Source organism: Rutidosis leptorrhynchoides, chromosome 3 (genome assembly GCF_046630445.1).
Source record: "Rutidosis leptorrhynchoides isolate AG116_Rl617_1_P2 chromosome 3, CSIRO_AGI_Rlap_v1, whole genome shotgun sequence".
NCBI lineage: Eukaryota > Viridiplantae > Streptophyta > Magnoliopsida > Asterales > Asteraceae > Rutidosis > Rutidosis leptorrhynchoides.
Genome location: NC_092335.1, coordinates 51063419 through 51090131, shown reverse-complemented (window position 1 = coordinate 51090131; position 26713 = coordinate 51063419). Strand labels below are relative to the sequence as shown.

The following is a 26713-nucleotide window of genomic DNA, read 5'->3' as shown; positions in this document are numbered from 1 at the left end:
TACTTTAATAATTCACTTTAATAATTCATACTTTAATAATTCACTTTAATAATTCAAAAATCTATTATAAATAGAATTCAATAGGTTTCATTATTTCATAGAAACTTGAAAATATTTTTCTCTAGACTCTCTCAATCGATTTACATATATATATTTACTCCGTATTATTTCAAGATATTATTAGTATACATAAAATATTACGACGGAGTGTTGTCCGAGTGATTTTGAAATTGTTTTTCGAGTAGGATAGGATTAAGGAAATTATGGGCTATAGCTATGGAGGTGATTGAGTATGGTTCATGGGTATGCTCGTGAGGTCAATATAGTGTTTATCATTTCCGTTGCGTCTACGTACCTTTCCTGCAATATTGAATCTCAATATTGATACGTGAGTTATAGTCCCACTTTTAAAATCTAATATTTTTGGGATGAGAATACATGCAGGTTTTATAAATGATTTACAAAATAGACACAAGTACGTGAAACTACATTCTATGGTTGAATTATCGAAATCGAATATGCCCCTTTTTATTAAGTCTGGTAATCTAAGAATTAGGGAACAGACACCCTAATTGACGCGAATCCTAAAGATAGATCTATTGGGCCTAACAAACCCCATCCAAAGTACCGGATGCTTTAGTACTTCGAAATTTATATCATGTCCGAAGGAGGATCCCGGAATGATAGGGGATATTCTTATATGTATCTAGTTAATGTCGGTTACCAGGTGTTCACCATATGAATGATTATTTTTGTCTCTATGCATGGGACGTATATTTATGAGAACTGAAAATGAAATTCTTGTGGTCTATTAAAATGATGGAAATAAATGATTATGATAAACTAATGAACTCACCAACCTTTTGGTTGACACTTTAAAGCATGTTTATTCTCAGGTGTTAAAGAAATCTTCCGCTGTGCATTTGCTCATTTTAAAGATATTACTTGGAGTCTTTCATAGCATATTTCGAAGAACGTTGCATTCGAGTCATTGAGTTCATCAAAGATTATTATTAAATCAATTTATAGTTGGATAGTGGATATTATGAAATGGTATGCATGCCTGTCAATTTTCGATGTAAAGAAAGTTTGTCTTTTAAAAACGAATGCAATGTTTGTAAAATGTATCATATAGAGGTCAAATACCTCGCAATGTAATCAACTATTGTGAATCGTTTATAATGTATATGAACAGGTCATTTCAGTTGGTATCAGAGCGGTGGTCTTAGCGAACCAGGTCTGCATTAGTGTGTCTAACTGATAAGTCGATAGGATGCATTAGTGAGTCTGGACTTCGACCGTATCTGCATGTCAAAAGTTTTGCTTATCATTTTGTGTCGAAAATTAACTGCTTATCATCCTCAGAAAATTACCTGCTTATCATTTTTAGTCTAAGACACGTCTTGCTGTATTGATTGCATGAATAGTGTATAGATAAAAATTCATATCTTAGCATATCTGCTAAATCATATCTTATCGTATCTGTTACTTTAAACTTTGCCTGACATATCCCGCAAAGTCCTCCGTAATCTACGAAATCTTTTGATATATATATATATATATATATATATATATATATATATATATATATATATATATATATATATATATATATATATATATATATATATATATATATATATATTCTATGTAATTAGAATACCATCCGTTAGCCAAAATCATTTCATATCGAAAAAAAAAATCCTTTATCCAATCGTACGAAATGGAATTCGTCATCAGTTCAAGTCACTCAGATTCCGAAATGGAATCCCATTCAAGCTCCGAAAGCAGTGTGACCGGAATAGATCAACCAATCAGTCATCACCTATTCTGGATGAATTGGGGATGGGTTCGTAGCCTCCTCAATCATTGGAGACAAGAAGAAGGTGATCCCTTCCATCCACCACATTGCCCTCTTGATGAAGAACCTGAAGCACTTACCGGCGAACCTGTCCGAAACACCATTTTCTCGCTCATTTCCAGAGTATCTCGTCACGATTATATATTACATCAAATTTTAGATTTTATTTATCCGCTCGTCCGAACCAACAATCACCCCGGTGTAATAGAAGAAGTCAACGAGCTTCGCGCTCGGGTAGTGGCTTTGGAGAATATGGTGCAGAGATTACAAACACCAGCAGCAGCAGCATCAGCAGCATAACCAGTACCACCATCATCAACACCAACAGTACCATTACCACCTCCAACCACAACCGCGTCGTAAACCTCAACTTCACAATCTGTTCCACGAGCATCAACGTCATACGCACCATAGGTACCAAGGAGTACCAACAACAATAACTGACGAAGTATTAATTCATAGCTTCATTGGAGAAACATTCCGCGGCGATTATGTAATCTCTAAAGTCTTAGAGATTATCTAATCTAGCCCTAACCATAAATCAGTTAAGCGAACCAAAATGATGGAAGGAAGAGTAGAAACCCTGACAAAAATGGTGTGTGATTAACAAGCTAAACTTGCTTTACCAACAACATCAATAGTACCATCAGCGTTACCAGCATCGTCAGTACAGTCAACATCCGAATCAACAACACCGATAACATCACAAACTCCGTCAGTTCAAGAATCACTGTGGACATCATTACGAATTAATAACGTTTATATTGTATCAACGAGTTATGAAGAATTAACTCATTTCCTCTGAAGAAATTATATGTATATTATATATATATATATATATATATATATATATATATATATATATATATATATATATATATATATATATATATATATATATATATATATATATATATATATATATATATATATATATATATATATATATGTATATATATATATATATATATATATTGAAATAAATCTTTCAGTGCTAAGCTATTGTGTGTGAATCTTAACTACTCGGTTAATTCATATTACAAATATGCAATAATGTACGTCCTTCGGCCGCAACTTAACCAGCGTTAACTACAATCTCTGTCGCAATTCAACAAATTCCAATTCATAATAAATCAAGTATATATTTGATTTTACACTTTCATCATCAATGTACCCGAAACTTTTCAGATAACATCATTCGTACTTTGCGAAATTCACAAGAATTCCACGAACCGAACACCATACATCAACAAATAATGAAGTATTGATTCATAATTTCAATGTCATTAAAGAAATACTGCGTAAAAGTTATGTACTTTTTAAAGCCTTTAGGGATTATTCAATTCTAGTTTTAACCGTAAATTAAATGAGTTTAATTTAACATTAACTCATTAAATCAATGTTACATCTGAAGAAAATATACATATATATATTTTCATAAAGACTGTAATAAAATTCTTTTGTACAAAATATTAATTGTGAAATTTTTTTTTTAACGGGTAGGTAATACCCGAGAGATATATAAATTCACAATTAATATGTTACATTCTTCGAATCTGATTCAGCAAATCATCCATTATACTCCCTACTTTCACAAAAATATACATTCTTTTATAGAAATCAAAACAACCATACTCATTCAAAATTTAATTACATATTCTGATTTTGAAATCTCAAAATTTAACTTGAGATATGACCAAAATCATCACTCTTAGATCCTTACATCTTTCACAAGCTATATTTTGACTTCAAAACTGTGTTAGAACATCAAATGTATGTTAACGATTACAATCTGTGTTCAAACCCTTCGAAAATTTCTGAAGACACTTCGAATGATGAGCAATCGAGATGATGATCCAACCACATGTTACCCACAGTTATGTACCCGAAAAACTCTTGAAACCAAAGTAAAAGTTTAAACAACGTATCCGCGTCAGATTCTTTGGCATTTATTAGCAAAAATAACTTTGCGACTCCTATTCAAAGTAGCCAGTTTTGTCACAGCTCCAGCAAGTCAACTTCGACTTTTTAGTCAGACTAACCTTATTATAACCTTGAGATATACACCATCGTTACCAGGAAACCTTTTACATTCCACCATATTATTAGCAGATGTACCAACAACTTCATTACCCTTTGACTTTAGCCTCTCCAAAAAGTCATCATAATTATTCATTGAAACCCCATCATTTACTCATTCACATCTTGTAATGAGAATTTCCATACGAATCATTGGGAATTAGCAATCAGTATTTTGAAATCTTGCAGCATGTCTGCGTCAACAGTTATATGTGTATATATAACGTCTATCTTCTGGACTTAATTTGAATGTGAAGTTTCTGAAAAACACTCCGAACTACGAATTGGTTCTCCGAAAATGGAAAAAATGCTGATGAAGCAGCAAAAACTATAAACGACTTTAAATGGTAAAAGCTGGATGATAATGATGAAGTGTGCTGGCAAAGCGCAGAAAAAGAGAAGTTTTGGAACTGGAAAACGGATTGAGCAAAGTAGGAAGGAGGCTGTGGACAAATTACAAAGACTGAACCTGACTTTAAAGGATCCAAATGATTCAGTACCTGCTAAAGTCATTAACGAATACCTTGCTCCTGACTCTAAACCCCTGCGGACAATATTCTTCATCATCCTCTGATATTAGAAATTCTAAAATATCATCATATCTTTCATTATAAATATCCTCCATATTTCTGAAGATATTTTCTTAATTTTTCTTATTTGAAATCATTTACCTCTTCGCGCTATCTGTATTACATCATAAAAGAAACTATTTTAGTTTCTAAATTCTGAAAGATTCAAGTTTAAAATAGGAATATTTTGAAGTAGTGTTGAGAACTGAAGCATGAATTAGTATAATATAATGACACTTGATCAATGTGATTATATTACAGTAAGTCATGCTGAGTTTCTAAATGGAACGTGATGATTCACAGATCATAACATCATCATGTGCCATGTTATACAACTCTTGTATTCTATTTAACCTCTAAAATATCAAGAAAATATTTCTTGATGATTCGGCCTTTTCCAAGGTATTCTAGTAATTTGACAAGTCGAGATCGTGCCATCACAATTTCCTTCCTAGAACATTAACAATGTTCATTCCGAAATTCATATCTGTGAATTCTGGACCATTACAAGCGGTGCTTAATCGCAAGAAGAAGAAACGAAAGGACAAAACTCCGAAATAGAAATTGGGGTATAAATTGCAGCAAATAAAAGAGAGCATTAACTGTGAATGATAATGATTATAGAAGACAGAAGCAGAGACTTTGAAATATAAGGGAACATATAAAGCTCAACGACAAACCAGAAATTATAAACCATATATCGATGCATATAGCAATATAAAGACACGGGAGAACTAGAAACACTATAAACCCAAGAGTATAGTAGAAGTAAATAGATTCTTCCGGCGGTAGATGAAAAAGAAGAATGACCGATATGAAAGTTAGAAGTATATCGAGAATCAGAGCTGGATGGAGCATATTGATGAATACTTTAAAATATGAGTTGAGGGGGAAAGAATAGAAGGTGATGAAACATGACTAGGAACTTAGAAATCAACAGATTTAACTCACACAATGGCAGAATAAGTGAATCAAACCCTCTAGTGAATAGGTTAAGTTTTTTTTTTTTTTGATTAATTTAGTCAAACCACAACTAAATCAAGTGTGATTAGATCAACACCTAGAGCTATTATTCACCACATGGGTGATTTGGACTGAGAGAGAATCGGAGGAGCTCACTAGATCTGAGTGTGTGTAACAAATAAGAGGCTTAACCTAAAATGAAGAACATAAGACTTTATATACCCCTGCTGTTGACTCACCCATACGATTCATTCATCACACGTACGAGTTGGCTTCATCAGCCGTACGGGTGATCACTCACTCGTGTCTTCTCATTTAGGTTGTAATTGTGACTTAGCTCAGCATCAATCGTGCGTATGAGCCTGTCAGCCGTACTAGTGAGGCTTCACTCGTACGTCTGACTAAGTCTAACATAGTCAAACATCTAAATCTCGTTCCTGCAGTTCCTGTAACCACATACAAACACATGATAATAATGAGCAATCATGGTGGCCTGTAAACTGTTGTACCTGCATTGGACGTGGGTAGATGTCTAGGGACTTGCATAAAATGCATCAACAGAAGGTGTGAGTTGTAAAGAAACGAAGGAGGTGAATTTATAAGAAAATCTCCGACGGAATAATTAAAATGGACGATCGCATTTAAAGCGGATCCTAATTTCCTTGATTACCGGAGAGTCAAATCTTATTAAGAAGATTTTCTTCAAATCCCTTGAAATCTGGGAATCAATCATATCTACGTCAAATGATAAGATGAATCTACACTTACTCATTTCACTCTTCTATGTTAGCTTCATTCGTACTCTTCATATAAATGGATTGTTTATCTAAATTATTTGCTGATGATAAAACTCTAATTTTCAGCCCGTATGTATCATGAAAACATACTTATTATCATTCACGACCTTTCCACTTAAATTACGGGACGAAATTTCTTTAACGGGTAGGTACTGTGACAACCAGGAAATTTCCAACCAAATTTAAACTTTAATCTTTATATGTTTCCGACACAATAAGCAATATTTGTTAAGTTAAATTTCAAGAATTTTAAACTATGTTCATACATTCATTCAACCTAGACCAAGTTCCAACGATTCACGAACCATTAAACGAATATGATTATATATGTATATGTGTATATATATTATAACTTGAAACGTAAACAAAATATTAGATTAAATACTTTATATGATTGTATATGTTTCAAAATGTTTATCAATGGAATTAGAAGATAAGATCAACTGATTGAATTATCAGATATATTAAATTATGATTACAAGTCTCTGTTGAAAGGCCCACGTTGATTTGAGAAATCTTTCCATTTTAACAATATTCAGAAAATGGTAAAGTAATTTATAAATAAGAACAAATTGTCAATCATTGAAAACTAGACAAAGGATAGTGGAAGATTGAATCTCATAAAGACTCGATTGATCTATTTAGTTTCAAACGTACAAAAACGTTTTCAGTTTAAAAAGAACTTTATTATTAAAACGTATATAACTTTTATAAATATCTAGAACCACTTTTGACAACTCATTACTTAACTAGTATGATAAAGATAACGATATTTATATTTTATTTTATTAAATATATATAACGATTTAAATTAATATTATATATATTTATACGCGTATAATACGTACATAGTTTTATACTTTTACTATACTTAAACTTTACCTTTACTTTATTTTTACTTTACTTTAACTTTAATAATTCACTTTAATAATTCATACTTTAATAATTTATACTTTAATAATTCACTTTAATAATTCATACTTTAATAATTCACTTTAATAATTCATACTTTAATAATTCACTTTAATAATTCATACTTTAATAATTCACTTTAATAATTCAAAAATCTATTATAAATAGAATTCAATAGGTTTCATTATTTCATAGAAACTTGAAAATATTTTTCTCTAAACTCTCTCAATCGATTTACATATATATATTTACTCCGTATTATTTCAAGATATTATTAGTATACATAAAATATTACGACGGAGTGTTGTCCGAGTGATTTTGAAATTGTTTTTCGAGTAGGATAGGATTAAGGAAATTATGGGCTATAGCTATGGAGGTGATTGAGTATGGTTCATGGGTATGCTCGTGAGGTCAATATAGTGTTTATCATTTCCGTTGCGTCTACGTACCTTTCCTGCAATATTGAATCTCAATATTGATACGTGAGTTATAGTCCCACTTTTAAAATCTAATATTTTTGGGATGAGAATACATGCAGGTTTTATAAATGATTTACAAAATAGACACAAGTACGTAAAACTACATTCTATGGTTGAATTATCGAAATCGAATATGCCCCTTTTTATTAAGTCTGGTAATCTAAGAATTAGGGAACAGACACCCTAATTGACGCGAATCCTAAAGATAGATCTATTGGGCCTAACAAACCCCATCCAAAGTACCGGATGCTTTAGTACTTCGAAATTTATATCATGTCCGAAGGAGGATCCCGGAATGATAGGGGATATTCTTATATGTATCTAGTTAATGTCGGTTACCAGGTGTTCACCATATGAATGATTATTTTTGTCTCTATGCATGGGACGTATATTTATGAGAACTGAAAATGAAATTCTTGTGGTCTATTAAAATGATGGAAATAAATGATTATGATAAACTAATGAACTCACCAACCTTTTGGTTGACACTTTAAAGCATGTTTATTCTCAGGTGTTAAAGAAATCTTCCGCTGTGCATTTGCTCATTTTAAAGATATTACTTGGAGTCTTTCATAGCATATTTCGAAGAACGTTGCATTCGAGTCATTGAGTTCATCAAAGATTATTATTAAATCAATTTATAGTTGGATAGTGGATATTATGAAATGGTATGCATGCCTGTCAATTTTCGATGTAAAGAAAGTTTGTCTTTTAAAAACGAATGCAATGTTTGTAAAATGTATCATATAGAGGTCAAATACCTCGCAATGTAATCAACTATTGTGAATCGTTTATAATGTATATGAACGGGTCATTTCAAGAGGTGGCAAAACGGACGGGCTGATTTGTGTAATGAGGTCATAACGGGTTTGAAACACAATGCACTCGGGTCATAATGGGTTCGGATCACAACATGTTCAAGCCTTATAATCAATTAACTTTTCATTTCATGTTTGTGTACAATAGTCACAAGAAAATCAATTTTAACAGAAACATAATCCAAAGATAAATGTATGACACACCTATTGGAAATGTATGAAATTGTTATGCTTGTACATTTCATAATGACTAGTACGAGTAATAATTTGTATCTATTGTCTAATTCATAAAATGAAGGTACGTTTGTACCTAGTAAGTATGTCCATTTTTAGTTAGAAGAGGTATGTAGTAAAATAGCAGTAGGTAAAAGTAAATCAATTGGAGATGAAATACTCTACAAATGACCAAAGATGTGGTCATGGGACATCCTTCAACATGTTACATGTACCATCACATGAAGATGGCAGCAAAAGTTGTAAAATGTGCAAAAAGAGTTGTACATGATGAAGGTACTCTCTCTGATTGGTTGCAGTGAACACCATGACAAGAGTGGCAGAAGACACCATTTTAATATCCCTTGTGGTTTCTGGCGTGCCCAACATATATGAGTATATCTGATGAACTTATCTTCAAATTCAAGGATGTTTATTAAAAGGTTAATTTGGTCACTTTCTAATTCATTTCATCCTTGTAATAAAAGATTTTGGGATATTTTCATTTTTAAAGCATGAATCTTTTCATATCTTTATGATAATTTATTTGTAAAACAGACGGCTGACGGAGTGTCACTAGTTAACTAGAAAAACTTTATCCATTTAATCGTTTTACAATTTGTCACTACTCGCTAGTAGGGTTAGATAACTAGATGAGTAATTTCAAAGAGGTAAATTCTGGGGAAAGAATGGTTTGACAATGTCAACCAAAATCGGTATCGGTATCACATCATTATACCAAAGCCAAAAAGGCCCGAGAAAAGGGACGAAAATCATAACGAAATACTTTCTTTTCTCGAGTAGCGTGAACAGGAAAAACTTTATCTAACACTCCTCAAATGTGTTAGAATCTTTTTGTTTTCGCCTTCTCCAAACAATCAACAAAATGGTTTGGTTAATTACTTATTAATTTGGATCATACCTACTAATCAAAACCATCTATTGTTTTAGTCCAACCCAAAGAACATTGTTATGATAAGGCACCATTGTGGCATCTCTCTTTTTGTCAAAGAAAGTAAGTGAAAGGAAAAGGGCCTTTAGAAAAGAAGAATAAAGACAGCAATAGAAGGATAATGGGGAATTGTATTCCAAAGAAACAAATGCTTAAAACCAAACATATCCATTCATGGTTCATATACAACAAAGTCACACAAAGCCACTTTTCACATGCTGCTGCAATCATCTTTGAATCAGATGCCTACCACTAACCAAAATTCAACATTATGTGTTCTGTCTTTTAGGACTCAAAGGTTGTTTTCACCCTTTTCTTTATACCCACAAATACATAATGGTTCCATAAAGAAGCTTCTAAACTTAACAAAAGCCGCAACACGTTGGATAAAAGTGATAATTCTTTTACCTGAACTAATGACGATATTATCATAGATAATCTTTATGTTACTTAAATCAGCAACAAAAGCGAGATCCCAGAAACGCACAAAAGAAACTATCGAGGAAATTATTGCAAGATTTCGAGAGAGAGAAAAAAGATCCATTCTTTATGATACAAATATATCTTTAACACTAACAAAACAGGCCTATTAAGGCTTCGAATCAAGAATAGCTTTATATATCCTCTACATGTAGAAATAATTGAATGACATAGATTTTTTTGTTAAAAGGAATAAAAGAAAAAACATAACACATAAAATAAAATAAAAAACAAACATTTAGATATAAGTTGACGACTTGACATATCTAATATCTATACACACATGCATCTAAACAATAATATCTCACTTGTTGCCTTTCCCTTCATCTTCATTCAGGATACGGTTTCTGAAATCAGCTGCCATTCGTGGTAAGCCCTCTCGGAGTGTAATTTTGGGCTCCCAATTTAACAAACTTTTAGCCTTGCTAATATCTGGTTTCCTCTTCTGAGGATCATCGGCAGTGTTCTCTTTGAATTCAATCGTAGCACTCGGATCAATAGTTTCTTTCACCACCTAATACCAAAGTTTTTATGCTCACAATTAGTTTCAGAACTAGTTGTAGTGAATTGGGTGGGTCAAAATGGAATGGGTAGCCCAGAAATACTCGAGGTCCAAAAATATTTAAAAAACTGGTTCTAAACTGTTTATACAAAATGAATTATGTTGGTCAATGTATTAACACTTTTAAGCTAACTTTTTACACATTTGACCCTTTAAAGATTGAAAAGAACCTGGCCTATTTCTAAAGCAAGTGGTTCAAGATTAGCACCTCTACTGAAAATTAAAGGAAAATAGATAAATAAATAAATAAATAAATAAGAGAGAGATTAAGTGAGAAACCTGAGCAAGTTCTAACATGGTGAACTCTCCGGGATTTCCCAGATTGAACGGTCCGATATGTTCGCCTTCCATCAATGCCATTAGTCCATCAACCTGAAATCAACGCAAGTTTTAAAACTTTGAACAACAAAACTGATATGAAAAGGTTTTAAAAGTAGGAAAATCTTTATAATCATTTGTTTGTTGGTCTACTATAGAAGAGAGAATAAGCTATATAAATATGGAAAATAGCATACCAAGTCAGAGACATACTGAAAACTTCGTGTTTGTTTTCCATCACCATAAACTGTCATTGGTTGTTTGCGAATGGCCTGCAAAACAAAGTGTTATCTGAAATCTACAGTTGTAAAATAGTAAGATAGAAAGAGAGATTAACAGACAAAACACAATTTTACCTGTGCGACGAAGTTGCTAACAACCCGACCATCATCCAGACACATCCTAGGACCATATGTGTTAAAAATACGAGCAATCCGGACCTGCGAAAGTGCAATGTACGGTTTTTAACAATAGTTCTTGTATCTAATTTAAGAGATTTCTTTCCACATCAACAAACATATATTAGGAATACCCTTAACTTTGTTTACAAAAGCAACTAAAGTTGTATCTTGTTCCACCTCAAACTCAATATCGTCACAAAAACAAAAATGACAACTAAAAGAGCATCGATAGAAGGTAATAACAAACCTCTACATCATCACCTCGATGATAATCCATCGTCAAGGTTTCAGCTGTTCTTTTCCCTTCATCATAGCAGCTTCTGACACCTACATAAAATTATAAACTTAATTGTTGCCAAGAAACTTATAATAAAATGAACGTAACATATAGTATCAAATAATGGCCCACCTATTGGATTCACATGTCCCCAATACGTCTCCTTTTGAGGATGCTCAAGCGGGTCTCCATAAACTTCGCTGGTGCTTGTAAGCAAAAATCTCGCCCCAATTCTCTTGGCAAGTCCCAACATGTTTAGTGTACCCATCACATTTGTCTTGTAATCTAACTATCAAGGCTTTTCAATTTTTTCATATATAACACAACATTCACATAATAATAAACTAAAAACAAACATATAAAAAGATGACTTTTCACTTAAATTTACTTCAAATCGTCTTTCAACTTAAGAATTCATAGAAATCCTTTATTTTTCACAAAAATATCATTAACAACATGAGCTATGATAATGCAAATTTGCAATCCACCATACGGCTAACTGCGACATATGGATAGAAATCATGTTAGTTGTACTCATATATAAGTAACAACAAATACCATATCAAATATGTATTTGAATAACACTAGGTCGAATCTAAGTCATAGAATATATACATAAAGACAATAAAAGCAAAGACTTTCGCACTTATATAGTAATGCATTATACTGAGAGATAAAATCCTCCTATTAAGCATATAAATGTAAGCACATAGCTTCTGGCATGTAACAAGTTTAGCTTTCTAAGATTACTAACTTATGAAACAATGCAAGGTATTTCGATTTCGACAATAAGAACATATAAGAATAAACATAAACAATAAGTATTAGTGTAATAGTAACAATTGAAAGACTGAAAAGAAAAAGAAAAAAAAGGATATAATGGTCTTGACAGGATTATACTTGTAATGAACAGGTGAAGCAGGGCAAGCTAAATGATAAATTTGATCAACTTCCAATAAAATAGGTTCAACAACATCATGTCTAATTAACTCAAATCTAGGGTTCCTAAAATGATGTTCAACATTCTCTTTTCTACCAGTAAAAAAGTTATCAATCACAATCACATCATCACCTCTTTCAATCAACTTATCAACTAAATGACTACCCACAAACCCTGATCCACCTGTCACCACCACTCTCCTCTTTTTCCGGCCAAGCCCCACCGGAATCCGCCCAGTTCCACCACGGTGGAAGAAATTGGCGGCAGTTTCTTTGTGGGAAACTGAAACTAAACTGGGATTAGAAGAATGTTCAATTCCGTTTATGGTGGAAATTGTGGGTTTGAAGATGACGAAAGCAGAACCGATCAAGATTCCGATTAAGATGAATAAAAGACGCTGTTCTTTGGTGATGTAAAGGATGGATCTTGTGAGGAATCTTGAAGATGTGAATGATGGGTTTTTTTGGGATTTTGGAGAGTAATTTGGGTTTTGAGTGTTGGGTGATTCTTCAAGATCTTTTCGTTGATTTGATGCTGATTGTTTGTGTAGCTGTTTCATGTTGTTCATGGTCGTTATTAAGTGACGAACATGAATGGATCTGGAGATATGTGTTCAAGATCTGCAGTAGTGAAGCAGTTAAATCAATTAAGGGAATGTTTTAGTTCTTGTTACGGTCAAAATCCATCCATATTCATATTCACATTTATTTTTATTTTTTTACATATATATATATATATATATATATATATATATACATAAAATATTACGACGGAGTGCTATCCGAGTGATTTCGAAATTGTTTTTCAAGCAGGATAGAGCTAAGGAAATTATGGGTTATAGCTATGGAGGTTATAGGTATGGTTCGGGAGTATTGCTCGTGAGTCAAACTAGTGTTTATCATCTCCGTTGCATCTACGTACTTTTCCTGCAATATTGAATCTCAATATTGATACGTGAGCACTCATAACTTAACTTTTATATATTATTAGTGTATCCCTGACTAGTGCTCGAGTATATAGGATTATGCATGCTTATACGTTCGTTATTGTCGTTAGATAGGTTATGTCGAATCTTGAATTAAATACATATGCTATTAAGATAAGGTATATGATATGCATGTCATTGGAAAGCTAGCGAAAAATTGAGAACTTTTCATTTAGATATCGAATGGTTTCGATGAACGGTTTAGAACTTATAGTCAATTGAATTTTTGTATTATTATTAAAAATGATTATTATTATCGTCGTTATTATCTAATTATTATTATTATTATTATTATTATTATTATTATTATTATTATTATTATTATTATTATTATTATTATTATTATTATTATCATTGTCGTTATTAATAAAAGATATTATTGTTATTTTTATTATTATTACTATCGTTATTATCGTTAAGGTTATTATTATTATTATTATTATTATTATTATTATTATTATTATTATTATTATTATTATTAGTATCATTCAAATAGTTATTAGTATTATCATTAATATTATTATTAGTATTATTATAATTAAAACTAATATTAGTAATATCTAATTATTATGATTACTATTATTATTATTAATATGAACGTGATATAAAAAAAGGGCTAAAAGCTATTAAACGAAGCGATTAGAAGATAATGAGTATGAGTATCATGATGAAATTAATATATTGTAAGATATTGATTTAAAAGAAAAATATCGTTTTCATTATTTTACTATTATTATTATTAAAAGTATTATTAATATTAAAACTATCATTTTTACTAAAATTATTATTTTTAATAAAAATATCATTGTTAATATGAAACATCATTATTATCATAATTTTAGTACTATTGTTAATAACAATTATCATTTTATCATTTTTAGAAAATATAATTATTGTAATTTTATTAGTGGAATAATAATAATTATTACAAAATAATACAACTTTTACTTATTATTATTATTATCAATATTATTTTATCAAATAAATATGTGATACAAAGATATTTTACTACGTATAATATAATTACATTAATAATACCTATTACATTATTTTTATGATATTAAATGAACTTTATAAATTTTATTACTTAAGATATATAAAAGTATATTTTTATTATATAAAATTTAATATAAAATTTTATTTATTAATAAAAGAACTATATTATTTACTTTAATAAAATCTATTAAAAATATTTAAATAAATAAAACGACTATATTTAAACTATATAATAATCATGTATAAATTTTGGAAGACATTTTGGTCAATATGACTTTTGTTGACTTTTGCATATTAGTCTCGAGCATTAGGATTGTGGTACACTATGACTTGACCTAAATTGTTAGATAAATATTGACCAGAATATAAATATATATAATTAATATAGGTTCGTGAATCTAAGGCCAACATTGCACTTGTTCAATGACGTCATATGTATTTTTACTATAAAATACAGTATTGTGAGTTTCATTTGCTCCCCTTTTAAATGCTTTTGCAATATATATATTTTTGAGACTGAGAATACATGCGCTTTTATAAATGTTTTACGAAATAGACACAAGTACTCAAAACTACATTCTATGGTTGGATTATCGAAATCGAATATCACCCCTTTAGCTTGGTAACCTAAGAATTAGGGAACAGTACCCCTAATTGACGTGAATCCTAAAGATAGATCTATGGGCCTAACAAACCCCATCCGAGGTACGGATGCTTTAGTACTTCAATTTTTATACAGACGAGAGGATTCTGTTATACAGACGAGAGGATTCTGTTTTGGGGATATTCTATATGCATCTTGTTAATGTCGGTTACCAGGTGTTCACCATATGAATGATTTTACCTTAATGCAGACGAGAGGATTCTGCTTGAGGATTATGTTTATGAAAAATGAAAATCTTGTGGTCTATTATATTATTGAAAATGATTTTACTTTTATGCAGACGAGAGGATTCTGCTATTGGAATTATGTTTAATAAAAATCTTGTAGTTTATTAAAATAATAAAAATGAATGATTATGATAAACTAATGAACTCACCAACCTTTTGGTTGACACTTGAAAGCATGTTTATTCTCAGGTTTGAAAGAAATCTTCCGCTGTGCATTAGCTCATTTTAAGGATATTACTTGGAGTCATTCATGGCATATTTCGAAAGACGTTGCATTCGAGTCATTGCGTTCATCAAGATTATTATTAAGTCAATTATAGTTGGATGTATTATGAAATGGTATGCATGCCGTCAACTTTAGATGTGAATAAAGTTTGTCTTTTAAAAACGAATGCAATGTTTGTAAAATGTATCTAGGTCAAATACCTCGCTATGTAATCAACTATTGTGAATCGTTTATAATGTATATGAACGGGTCCTTTCAGTTGGTATCAGAGCGGTGGTCTTAGCGAACCAGGTCTGCATTAGTGTGTCTAACTGATAGTCGTTATGATGCATTAGTGAGTCTGGACTTCGACCGTGTCTGCATGTCAAAAGTTTTGCTTATCATTTTTGTCGAAAATTACCTACTTATCATTCTTAGTCTAGACACATCTTATTGCATTGATTGCTTGAATAGTGTATAGACAAAATTCATATCTTAGCGTATCTGCTAAATCACATCTTAGCGTATCTGTTACTGTAAACTTTACCTGTCATATTCCATAAATTCCTCCGTAATCTACGAAATCTTTTACTCTATATATATAGATATTCTATGTAATTAGAATACCATCCGATAACCGGAAATCATTTCATATCGAAAAAAAATCCTTTATTCAATCGTACGAAATGGAACTCGCCACTAGTTCAAGTTCCTCGGATTCCGATATGGAGTTTCACTCGAGCTCCGAAAGTAGTGTGACCGGAATGGATCAACCAATAAGCCATCATCTATTCTGGATGAATTGGGGATGGGTTCGTAGCCTCCTTAATCTTTGGAGACAAAAAGAAGGCGATCCTTTCCATCCACCACATTGCCCTCTTGGCGAAGAACCTGAAGCACTTACCGGCGAACCTGTCCGAAACACCATTTTCTCTCTCATTTCCAGAGTATCTCATTACGATTATATACTATACCAAATTCTAGATCTTATTTATCCGCTCGTCCGAACCGACAATCACCCCGGTGTAATAGAAGAAGTCAACGAGCTTCGCGCTCGGGTAGTGGCTTTGGAGAATATGGTGCAAATGTTACAAACACCAGCAGCAGCACCAGCAGCATAACCAGTACCACCATCATCAATACCAACAGTACCTTCACCACCACCAACAACAACATCCGCATCTCACACCTCAACATCACAATCTGTACCTCATGCATCAACATCATACACACCATAGATACCAAGTAGTACCAACAACAATGACCGATGAAGTATTAATCTATAACTTCATTGGAGAAACATTCAGTGGCGATTATGTAATCTTCAAAGTCTCAGAGATTATCTATTCTAGCCTTAACCATAAATCAGATGAGTGAACCGAAATGGTAGAAGGAATAATATAAACCCTAATAGGGTGGTGTGCAATTTACAAGCTAGACTTGTTTTACCAGCAGCATCAACAGTACCGTTAGCATCACCAGAACAGTCAGTGCTGTCAGTATCGTCAGAATCAGCAGCACCTATAACATCACAAGCTCCGCCAGTTCAAGAATCACCGTGGACATCATTACGAATCAATAATGCGTATATTGTATCAACGAGTTATGAAGTATTTTCTCATTCCCTCTGAAGAAATTATATGTATATTATATATATATATATATACATATATATATATATACATATATATATATATATATATATATATATATATATATATATATATATATATATATATATATATATATATATATATATATATGTATATATATATATATATGTATATATATATATATATATATATATATAAATTTTGAGATCAAAATAAATCTTTCGTACTAAGCTATTATGTATGAATTAAATAAGGGTAGATACTACTCGATTAAATTCATACTACTAATATGCTAAGATGTACATCCTTCATTAACAACTTAACCATCGTTAACTACAATCTATGTTTTAATTCAATAAATTTCATCTCATAATAAATCAAGTGTATTATTCAAATATATGTTTGATTTTACCCTTTCATCATCGATGTACTCGAAACTTTTCAAATAACATCATTCGTACTTTACGAAATTCACAAGAATTCCGCGAACCGAACATCATACATCAACAAATAATGAAGTATTGATTCATAATTTCAATGTCATTAAAGAAATACTCCGTAAAAGTTATGTAATTTTTTAAAGCCTCTTGGGATTATTCAATTCTAGTTTCAACCGTAAATCAAATGAATTTAATTTAACATTAACTCATTAAATCTATGTTACATCTGAAGAAAATATACATATATATATTTTCATAAAGACTGTAATAAAATTCTTTTGTACAAAATATTAATTGTGAATTTTTTTTTAACGGGTAGGTAATACCCGAGAGATATATAAATTCACAATTAATATGTTACATTCTTCGAATCTGATTCAGCAAACCATCTATTATACTCCCTACTTTCACAACAATATACATTCTTTTATAGAAATCAAAACAACCATACTCATTCAAAATTTAATTACATATTCTGATTTTGAAATCTCAGTATTCAACTCGAGATATGACCAAAATCATCACTCTTAGATCCTTACATCTTTCACAAGCTATACTTTAACTTCAAAACTGTGTTAGGACATCATATGTATATTAACGATTACAATCTGTGTTCAAAACCCTTCGAAATTCCTGAAGACACTTCAAATAATGAACAATCGAGATGATGATCCAACCACATATTAACCACAGTCTTGCATCTGAAAAGCTCTCGAAATCAGAGTCATAATTTAACACGTATCCGTGTCAAACCCTTTGACATTTATTAGCAAAAATAACTTTGCGATTCCTTTTCAAATTAGTCAGTTTTGCCACAGCTCCAGCAAGTCAACTTTGACTTTTCAGTTGAAACAGTCTTATTATAACCTTGATATAGACGTTGCCCTTTCGTCATTGTTACCGGAGAACCGTTTATATCTCACCACATTAGCAATAAACTTATCAACAACTTCACTGATCTTTGACTTTTCGAAAAATCATTATATTTATCGAAACCCCATCATTTACTCATCCGCATCTTGTAACAAGAATTGTCATGCCAATTACTGGGAATCAGCAATCAGTATTTTGAAATCTTGCAGCATGTCTATGCTAACGGTTATAGGTGTATATATAACGTCTATCTCCTAGACTTATATACTTCGAATGTGAAGTTTCTGAAAACACCCTAAACTGCGAACTAGTTCTCCGAAGTTTGGAAAATGCTGATGAAGCAGCAAAAACTGTAAACGACCTTAACAGTCAAAAGTTTGATAATAAAGAATAGTGTGTTGGAAAAGCTCAGAAAAAGAGAAGGTTTGGAACTGGAAAATGGATTAAGCAAACCATGAAGGAGGCTGTGGACAAATCACAAAGACTAAACCTGCCTTCAAAGAATCCAAATGATTCAGTGTCTGCTGAAATTATTATCAAATACCTTACTCCTGACTCTAAACCCTTGTGAATAATATTCTTCATCATCCTCTGATCTTAGATATTCTAAGATATCATCATATCTTTCATTATAAATATCTTCAATGTTTCTGAAGATATCTTCATAACTATTGTTATTCGAAATCATTTATCTCTTTGCGCTATCTGTGTTACATCATAAAAGAAACTATTTTAGTTTCTAAATTCCGAAAAATTCAAATTTAAAATATGTATACTATTGAAGTAGTGTTGGGAACTGAAGCATGAGTTAGTATAATATAATGACACTTGATCAACGTGATTATATTACAGTAAGTCATGCTGAGTTTTTAAATGGAACGTGATGATTCACAGATCATAACATCATCATGTGCCATGTTACACGACTCTTGTATTCTATTTAACCTCTAAAATATTAAGAAAATATTTCTTGATGATTCGGTCTTTTCCAGGGTATTCTGGTAATTTAACAAATCAAGACCGTGCCATTACCATTTCCTTCTTAGAACATTAACAATGTTCATTCCGAAATTTATTTCTGCGAATTATGGACCATTACAAGCGATGCTTAATCGCAAGAAGAAGAAACGAAAGGACAAAGCTCCAAAATAGAAATTGGAGTATAAATCGCAGCAAATAGGAGGAAGTATTAACTGTAGATGACAATGATCATAGAAGACAGAAGCAGGGACTTTGAAGTATAAGGGAAGATATAAAACCCAAGAATAAACCAGAAATTACAAACCATATATATCGATGCATATAGCAATATAAAGACACGGGAGAACTAAAAACACTATAAAATCAAGAGTATAGTAGAAGTAAATAGATTCTTCCAGCACCAGATGAAAAAGAAGAATGACAGATATGAAAGTTAGGAGTATATCAAGAATCAGAACTGGATGGAGCATATTAGCGAATGCTATAAAGTATGAATTGAGGGAGAAAGAATAAAAGGTGTGAGTTGTGGAAATAAGGAAACGAAGGGGTGGATATATAGTAAAATATCCGACAGAGCAATAAAAATATATTATCGCATTTAATCAAAGCGGATCCTAAGTTCCTTAACTACCGAAGAACCAAATCTTATTACGAAGATTTTCTTTAAATTCCTTGAATTCCAGAAATCAACCGTGACTATGTCATTGGTTAAAAAGAACGTGCAATTACTCATTTCATTCTTTTGTGATAACTTCACTCGTACTCTTCACAAAAATCAAATTGCTTTATCTATATTACTTGATGATAATAAAACTCTAATTTTCAACTCGTATACGTCATGAAAACATACTTATTGTCAGCCATGACCATCCCATTCAAATGTCAGGATGAAATTTCTTTAACGGGTAGGTACTGTGACAACCCAAAATTTTCCAACCAAATTTAAACTTTATCTTTATATTATTCCGACACGATAAGCAAAGTTTGTTAAGTTAAATCTCAAGAATTTTAAATTGTGTTCATACATTCATTATAACCTCGACCATATTCCGACGATTCACGAAGCGTTATATATAAATAAATATGTATGTATATATATATATATATATATATATATATATATATATATATTATAACTTGAGAATATTAATAAAGTATTAAACGTATAATACTTTACATGAACGTATTTGTTTCAATATGTTTATCGATGGAATTAGAAGATATTATCAAATGAATGATTTATCAGATACATTGTGATATGATTACGGGTCTATCTTATGAGGTCCACTGTGATTTAAGAAATATATTCTTTTTGACAATATTCGGAAAATAGTAAAATAATTCATAAGTAAGAACGTGAAGTGTAAATAACTTAGATGTTGGATATCGACAAGTTAAGTAACTCGACATTTTTCATTAAGATGATTTTATACGTTTATTTAACCTTTGAACTTTATCCCATGCTTCACCAACAGACTGTAATTTAAAAACTTGAAACATATCATGAATATATATGATTCTACTTTTCTAAAACGTTTTATGGTATAACGATTTTTATTATTTTAACCTTTAAACAAAATGATTCTTAAATATATTTAGTTTTGGAAAACAAAATTATCATATTTATTTGATTTAGTTTCAAACGTACAAAAACGTTTTCAGTTTAAAAAGAACTTTATTATTAAAACGTATATAACTTTTATAAATATCTAGAACCACTTTTGACAACTCATTACTTAACCAGTATGATAAAGATAACGATATTTATATTTTATTTTATTAAATATATATAACGATTTAAATTAATATTATATATATTTATACGCGTATTATACGTACATAGTTTTATACTTTTACTATACTTAAACTTTACCTTTACTTTATTTTTACTTTACTTTAACTTTAATAATTCATTTTAATAATTCATACTTTAATAATTCACTTTAATAATTCATACTTTAATAATTCACTTTAATAATTCATACTTTAATAATTCACTTTAATAATTCATACTTTAATAATTCACTTTAATAATTCATACTTTAATAATTCAAAAATCTATTATAAATAGAATTCAATAGATTTCATTATTTCATAGAAACTTGAAAATATTTTTCTCTAAACTCTCTCAATCGATTTACATATATATATTTACTCCGTATTATTTCAAGATATTATTAGTATACATAAAATATTACGACGGAGTGCTATCCGAGTGATTTCGAAATTGTTTTTCAAGCGGGATAGAGCTAAGAAAATTATGGGTTATAGCTATGGAGGTTATGGGTATGGTTCGGGAGTATTGCTCGTGAGTCAAACTAGTGTTTATCATCTCCGTTGCAACTACGTACTTTTCCTGCAATATTGAATCTCAATATTGATACGTGAGCACTCATAACTTAACTTTTATATATTATTAGTGTATCCCTGACTAGTGCTCGAGTATATAGGATTATGCATGCTTATACGTTCGTTATTGTCGTTAGATAGGTTATGTCGAATCTTGAATTAAATACATATGCTATTAAGATAAGGTATATGATATGCAAGTCATTGGAAAGCTAGCGAAAAATTGAGAACTTTTCATTTAGATATCGAATGGTTTCGATGAACGGTTTAGAACTTATAGTCAATTGAATTTTTGTATTATTATTAAAAATGATTATTATTATCGTCGTTATTATCTAATTATTATTTTTATTATTATTATTATTATTATTATTATTATTATTATTATTATTATTATTATTATTATTATTATTATTATTATTATTATTATTATTATTATTATTTTTATTATTATTATTATTATTGAAACAACCCCAATCCATTAAACCAAAAACGGAGTACATTTTTTTTTTATAAGTTAGGTCCCAATAATACACAATATTTCCAACTCTGTTTTAACCAAAAACATAACATCGTGACATTACGTTTAACAACTTACAATGACCCTTGGTATCCAAATGACACCTTACAAAAGCATTTGTATTAATAATCCAATTACACAAACACGGGTTAATACTCAATAACCCAACCCAATACCAAGAGCATAATCCCGGGGACTACCAAATCCCCAATTCGCATCCAAATCATCCAAAAGCTACCCCATCGAGCCAAGTGCTCCTACTCGTCTAGTCTAACAACTAGCTAGCTTCACAATCTCAAACCCTGTAAAAAGTAAACAACGAGAGGGGTAAGCTTAAAGCTTAATGAGTGCAATAGTTATACATATACTTATATAACCTACTTACTTGCAATCACTTACACAATTACCGCATACACGCTAGCAATATAATTAGCATACCATCGCAAAGTATAACGCTAAATCTCCAATACGCAAGCTAGCACAAACAATAGCATATAACTCGAACAATATAATATGCTACACTACAACACATAACCATGGTTAACCAATCGTACAAGGGAATGGTGCCCGCGAAAGACCATCGGAGTTCATAACATCCATTAGTGTACTTAACACCTCGTATCACTAACCCCCGGGTGGCATCTTAACACCTCGATACTTCACCCCGAGTGGCATCTTAACACCTCGATGCTTCACTCATCAAACATTCCGGAGTGGTGTCTTAACACCTCGACACTTCACTTCCGAGTGGCATCTTAACACCTCGATACTTCACTCCGGGTGGAATCTTAACACCTCGATGCTTCACCCCGAGTGGCATCTTAACACCTCGATGCTTCACTTGTTAAACATTCCGGAGTGGTGTCTTAACACTTCGACACTTCACTCGTCACGTGAAATGTGGCGTCTTAACACTTCGACACTTCACATCTCACGCTACGCAAATAAATACATCATATACATACACGTATAATTATTACACTCACCTTGTGAACTCGAGCATTACCAACCATGCGCGAAATCTCCACCACATGCAACCGAGCAAGATTTTACCTATAATACGAATATAGGTATACACATAGTCAACATACTACCTCATTTGGACTCTTGACCCACCCAAATGAACCATAAGTACAAAATACACCCTTTTACACTTTTAACGCTACCCGAAGGTCTAAAACTGATGAGACTAGTTCCCGCGCTCCCAAAATACCCAAATGCATCAACTTTAACCTTTAAACGCATAATAGTTCGCATTTTACACAAAAACCCATTCCATGGTTGACCAAGTTTGACTTTATTGCCAAAACACCAAATTTCAACCCAAAATCATTTTCAACGATTAACTCACATCCAAACACGTCCTTTAACACTTAACACTAGTGTTTAAACAATCGTTTGACCAAAACTAGTGTCATCATCAAGTTTGAGCCAATTCAATTTACCATTTTGACCAAAGTCATAAAAATGCCCAAACTAACTAATAATCACTAACACAAGTGAAAATGGCCCTAATACACCAATTAAACCAAATCACAAGTGTTAAACACTTAGCTTACCCAATTTGACCCATAAACTCTAATTTTGACCCATTTCAAAATTAGTCAACCCAAATACACCCAAAAGGGTTCCAACACTACCAAAATCACTAAACTAAGTGATTACACCCAAAACCAAAGCCTGATCATGGCCAAAACGTCAATCAACCCAAAACCCGCCATGTATCAAAAATAACTAGTTTCCATAAACCCACTTCATCATCTAAATGGGTTTTACAACTAAAAAGCTCAAAACCCTAACTTGAATATCAAATCATAAAGATGAATTTCGGAGTTAGAACTTACCGCTAGTATCAACTTGTAGCTAAGAACGAGGAGAACAAAATTGTCTCTTACGCTTTCGATCAAAACCCGCTTCTTCCTTTCCAAAAATCCTTTAGAATCAATTGGGGTTTGAAGTTTTTGAGAGGAAAATGAGAAGAAAAGGAAAAAGATAAAAAGAAATGAAATGAGTGGATGGGATTTAAGATCCCAAATCCGGCACATACGTGAAATGACCAAAATGCCCTCGAATATCTTTTAAAATCACAAAACTGGTACCAGCTCGCCCAGAATGCCGCGCCGCGGCAACAATCGTCGCGCCGCGACCTATAACGTATTCTGGTGGTTTCCTTAACATGCTTCCTGGAATTGAAATCAGCTGAATGTCGCGCCGCGACCCTTTCTGTCGCGCCGCGACCCAAGGCATGGTCTGGTGCCTTCCTTACCGTGCCTCCTGATCCTGGTTTGTTTGAAATGTCGCGCCGCGACCCATACCTCCGTGCCGCGACCTTTAACTTGGTCTGATCACTTTTCGCATACAAGAACTTCAATGCACGAACATGTCTCAATTCCTTCATACACATATCTTACATACGTGATACACTTGTAAATCATGTACGGGGAGAAACGGGGTGTTACAATTATTATTATTATTATTATTATTATTATTATTATTATTATTATTATTATTATTATTATTATTATTATTATTATCATTGTCGTTATTAATAAAAGATATTATTGTTATTTTTATTATTATTACTATCGTTATTATCGTTAAGGTTATAATCAGTATTATTATTATTATTATTATTATTATTATTATTATTATTATTATTATTATTATTATTATTATTATTATTATTATTATTATTATTATTATTATCATTCAAATAGTTATTAGTATTATCATTATTATTAGTATTATTATAATTAAAACTAATATTAGTAACATCTAATTATTATGATTACTATTATTATTATTATTAATATGAACGCGATATAAAAAACGACTAAAAGCTATTAAACGAAGCGATTAGGAAATAATGAGTATGAGTATCATGATGAAATTAAGATTTTGTAAGATATTGATTTAAAGGAAAAATATCGTTTTCATTATTTTACTATTATTATGATTAAAAGTATTATTAATATTAAAACTATCATTTTTACTAAAATTATTATTTTTTATAAAAATACCATTGTTAATATGAAACATCATTATTATTATAATTTTAGTACTATTGTTAATAAAAATTATCATTTTATCATTTTTAGAAATATAATTATTGTAATTTTTATTAGTAGAATAATAATAATTATTACAAAATAATACAACTTTTACTTATTATTATTATTATTATCAATATTATTTTATCAAATAAATATGTGATACAAAGATATTTTACTATGTATAATATAATTACATTAATAATACCTATTACATTATTTTTATGATATTAAATGAACTTTATAAATTTTATTACTTAAGATTTATAAAAGTATATTCTTATTATATAAATTTTAATATAAAATTTTATTTATTAATAAATGAACTATATTATTTACTTTAATAAAATCTATTAAAAATATTTATATAAATAAAATGACTATATTTAAACTATATAATAATCATGTATAAATTTTGGAAGACATTTTGGTCAATATGACTTTTGTTGACTTTTTCATATTAGTCTCGAGCATTAGGATTGTGGTACACTATGACTTGGCCTAAATTGTTAGATAAATATTGACCAGAATATAAATATATATAATTAATATAGGTTCGTGAATCCAAGGCCAACATTGCACTTGTTTAATGACGTCATATGTATCAAAAATAACCAGTTTCCATAAACCCACTTCATCATCTAAATGGGTTTTACAACTAAAAAGCTCAAAACCCTAACTTGAATATCAAATCATAAAGATGAATTTTGGAGTTAGAACTTACCGCTAGTATCAACTTGTAGCTAAGAACGAGGAGAACAAACTTATCTCTTACGCTTTCGATCAAAACTCGCTTTTTCCTTTCCAAAAATCCTTTAGAATCAATTGGGGTTTGAAGTTTTTGAGAGGAAAATGAGAAGAAAAGGAAAAAGATAAAAAGAAATGAAATGAGTGGATGGGATTTAAGATCCCAAATCTGGCACATACGCGAAATAACCAAAATGCCCTTGAATATCTTTTAAAATCACAAAATTGGTACCAGCTCGCCCAGAATGCCGCGCCGCGGCCACAATCGTCGCGCCGCGACCTATAACGTATTCTGGTGGTTTCCTTAACATGCTTCCTGGAATTGAAATCAGCTGAATGTCGCGCCACGGACCTTTCTGTCGTGCCGCGACCCAAGGCATGGTCTGGTGCCTTCTTTACCGTGCCTCCTGATCCTGGTTTGTTTGAAATGTCGCGCCGCGAC

General features: G+C 31.2%; 1 protein-coding gene across 1 annotated transcript; it reads right to left on the bottom strand.

The window, feature by feature from the left end:
- Positions 1-10187: 10187 nt before the first annotated feature.
- Positions 10188-13253, bottom strand: LOC139896095 (UDP-glucuronic acid decarboxylase 1-like). The gene is made up of 7 exons (XM_071878678.1): positions 12533-13253; positions 11814-11958; positions 11652-11731; positions 11360-11443; positions 11201-11275; positions 10965-11057; positions 10188-10637 (listed from the first exon to the last, which is right to left on the bottom strand). Exons 1-7 carry the CDS (start codon positions 13187-13189, stop codon positions 10428-10430), a joined length of 1344 nt encoding a protein of 447 aa, XP_071734779.1. The 5' UTR covers positions 13190-13253; the 3' UTR covers positions 10188-10427.
- Positions 13254-26713: the final 13460 nt, after the last annotated feature.

Bases quoted from the DNA above. Each gene is read 5' to 3' on its own strand.
- LOC139896095 (XM_071878678.1), bottom strand. From the start codon at position 13,189: ATGAACAACATGAAACAGCTACACAAACAATCAGCATCAAATCAACGA. The intron at 11,732-11,813 runs GTGGGCCATTAT...AATTTTATGTAG, and splicing joins GGGACATGTGAATCCAATAG to GTGTCAGAAGCTGCTATGAT. The intron at 11,058-11,200 runs GTATGCTATTTT...CGTTGATTTCAG, and splicing joins TTCAGTATGTCTCTGACTTG to GTTGATGGACTAATGGCATT.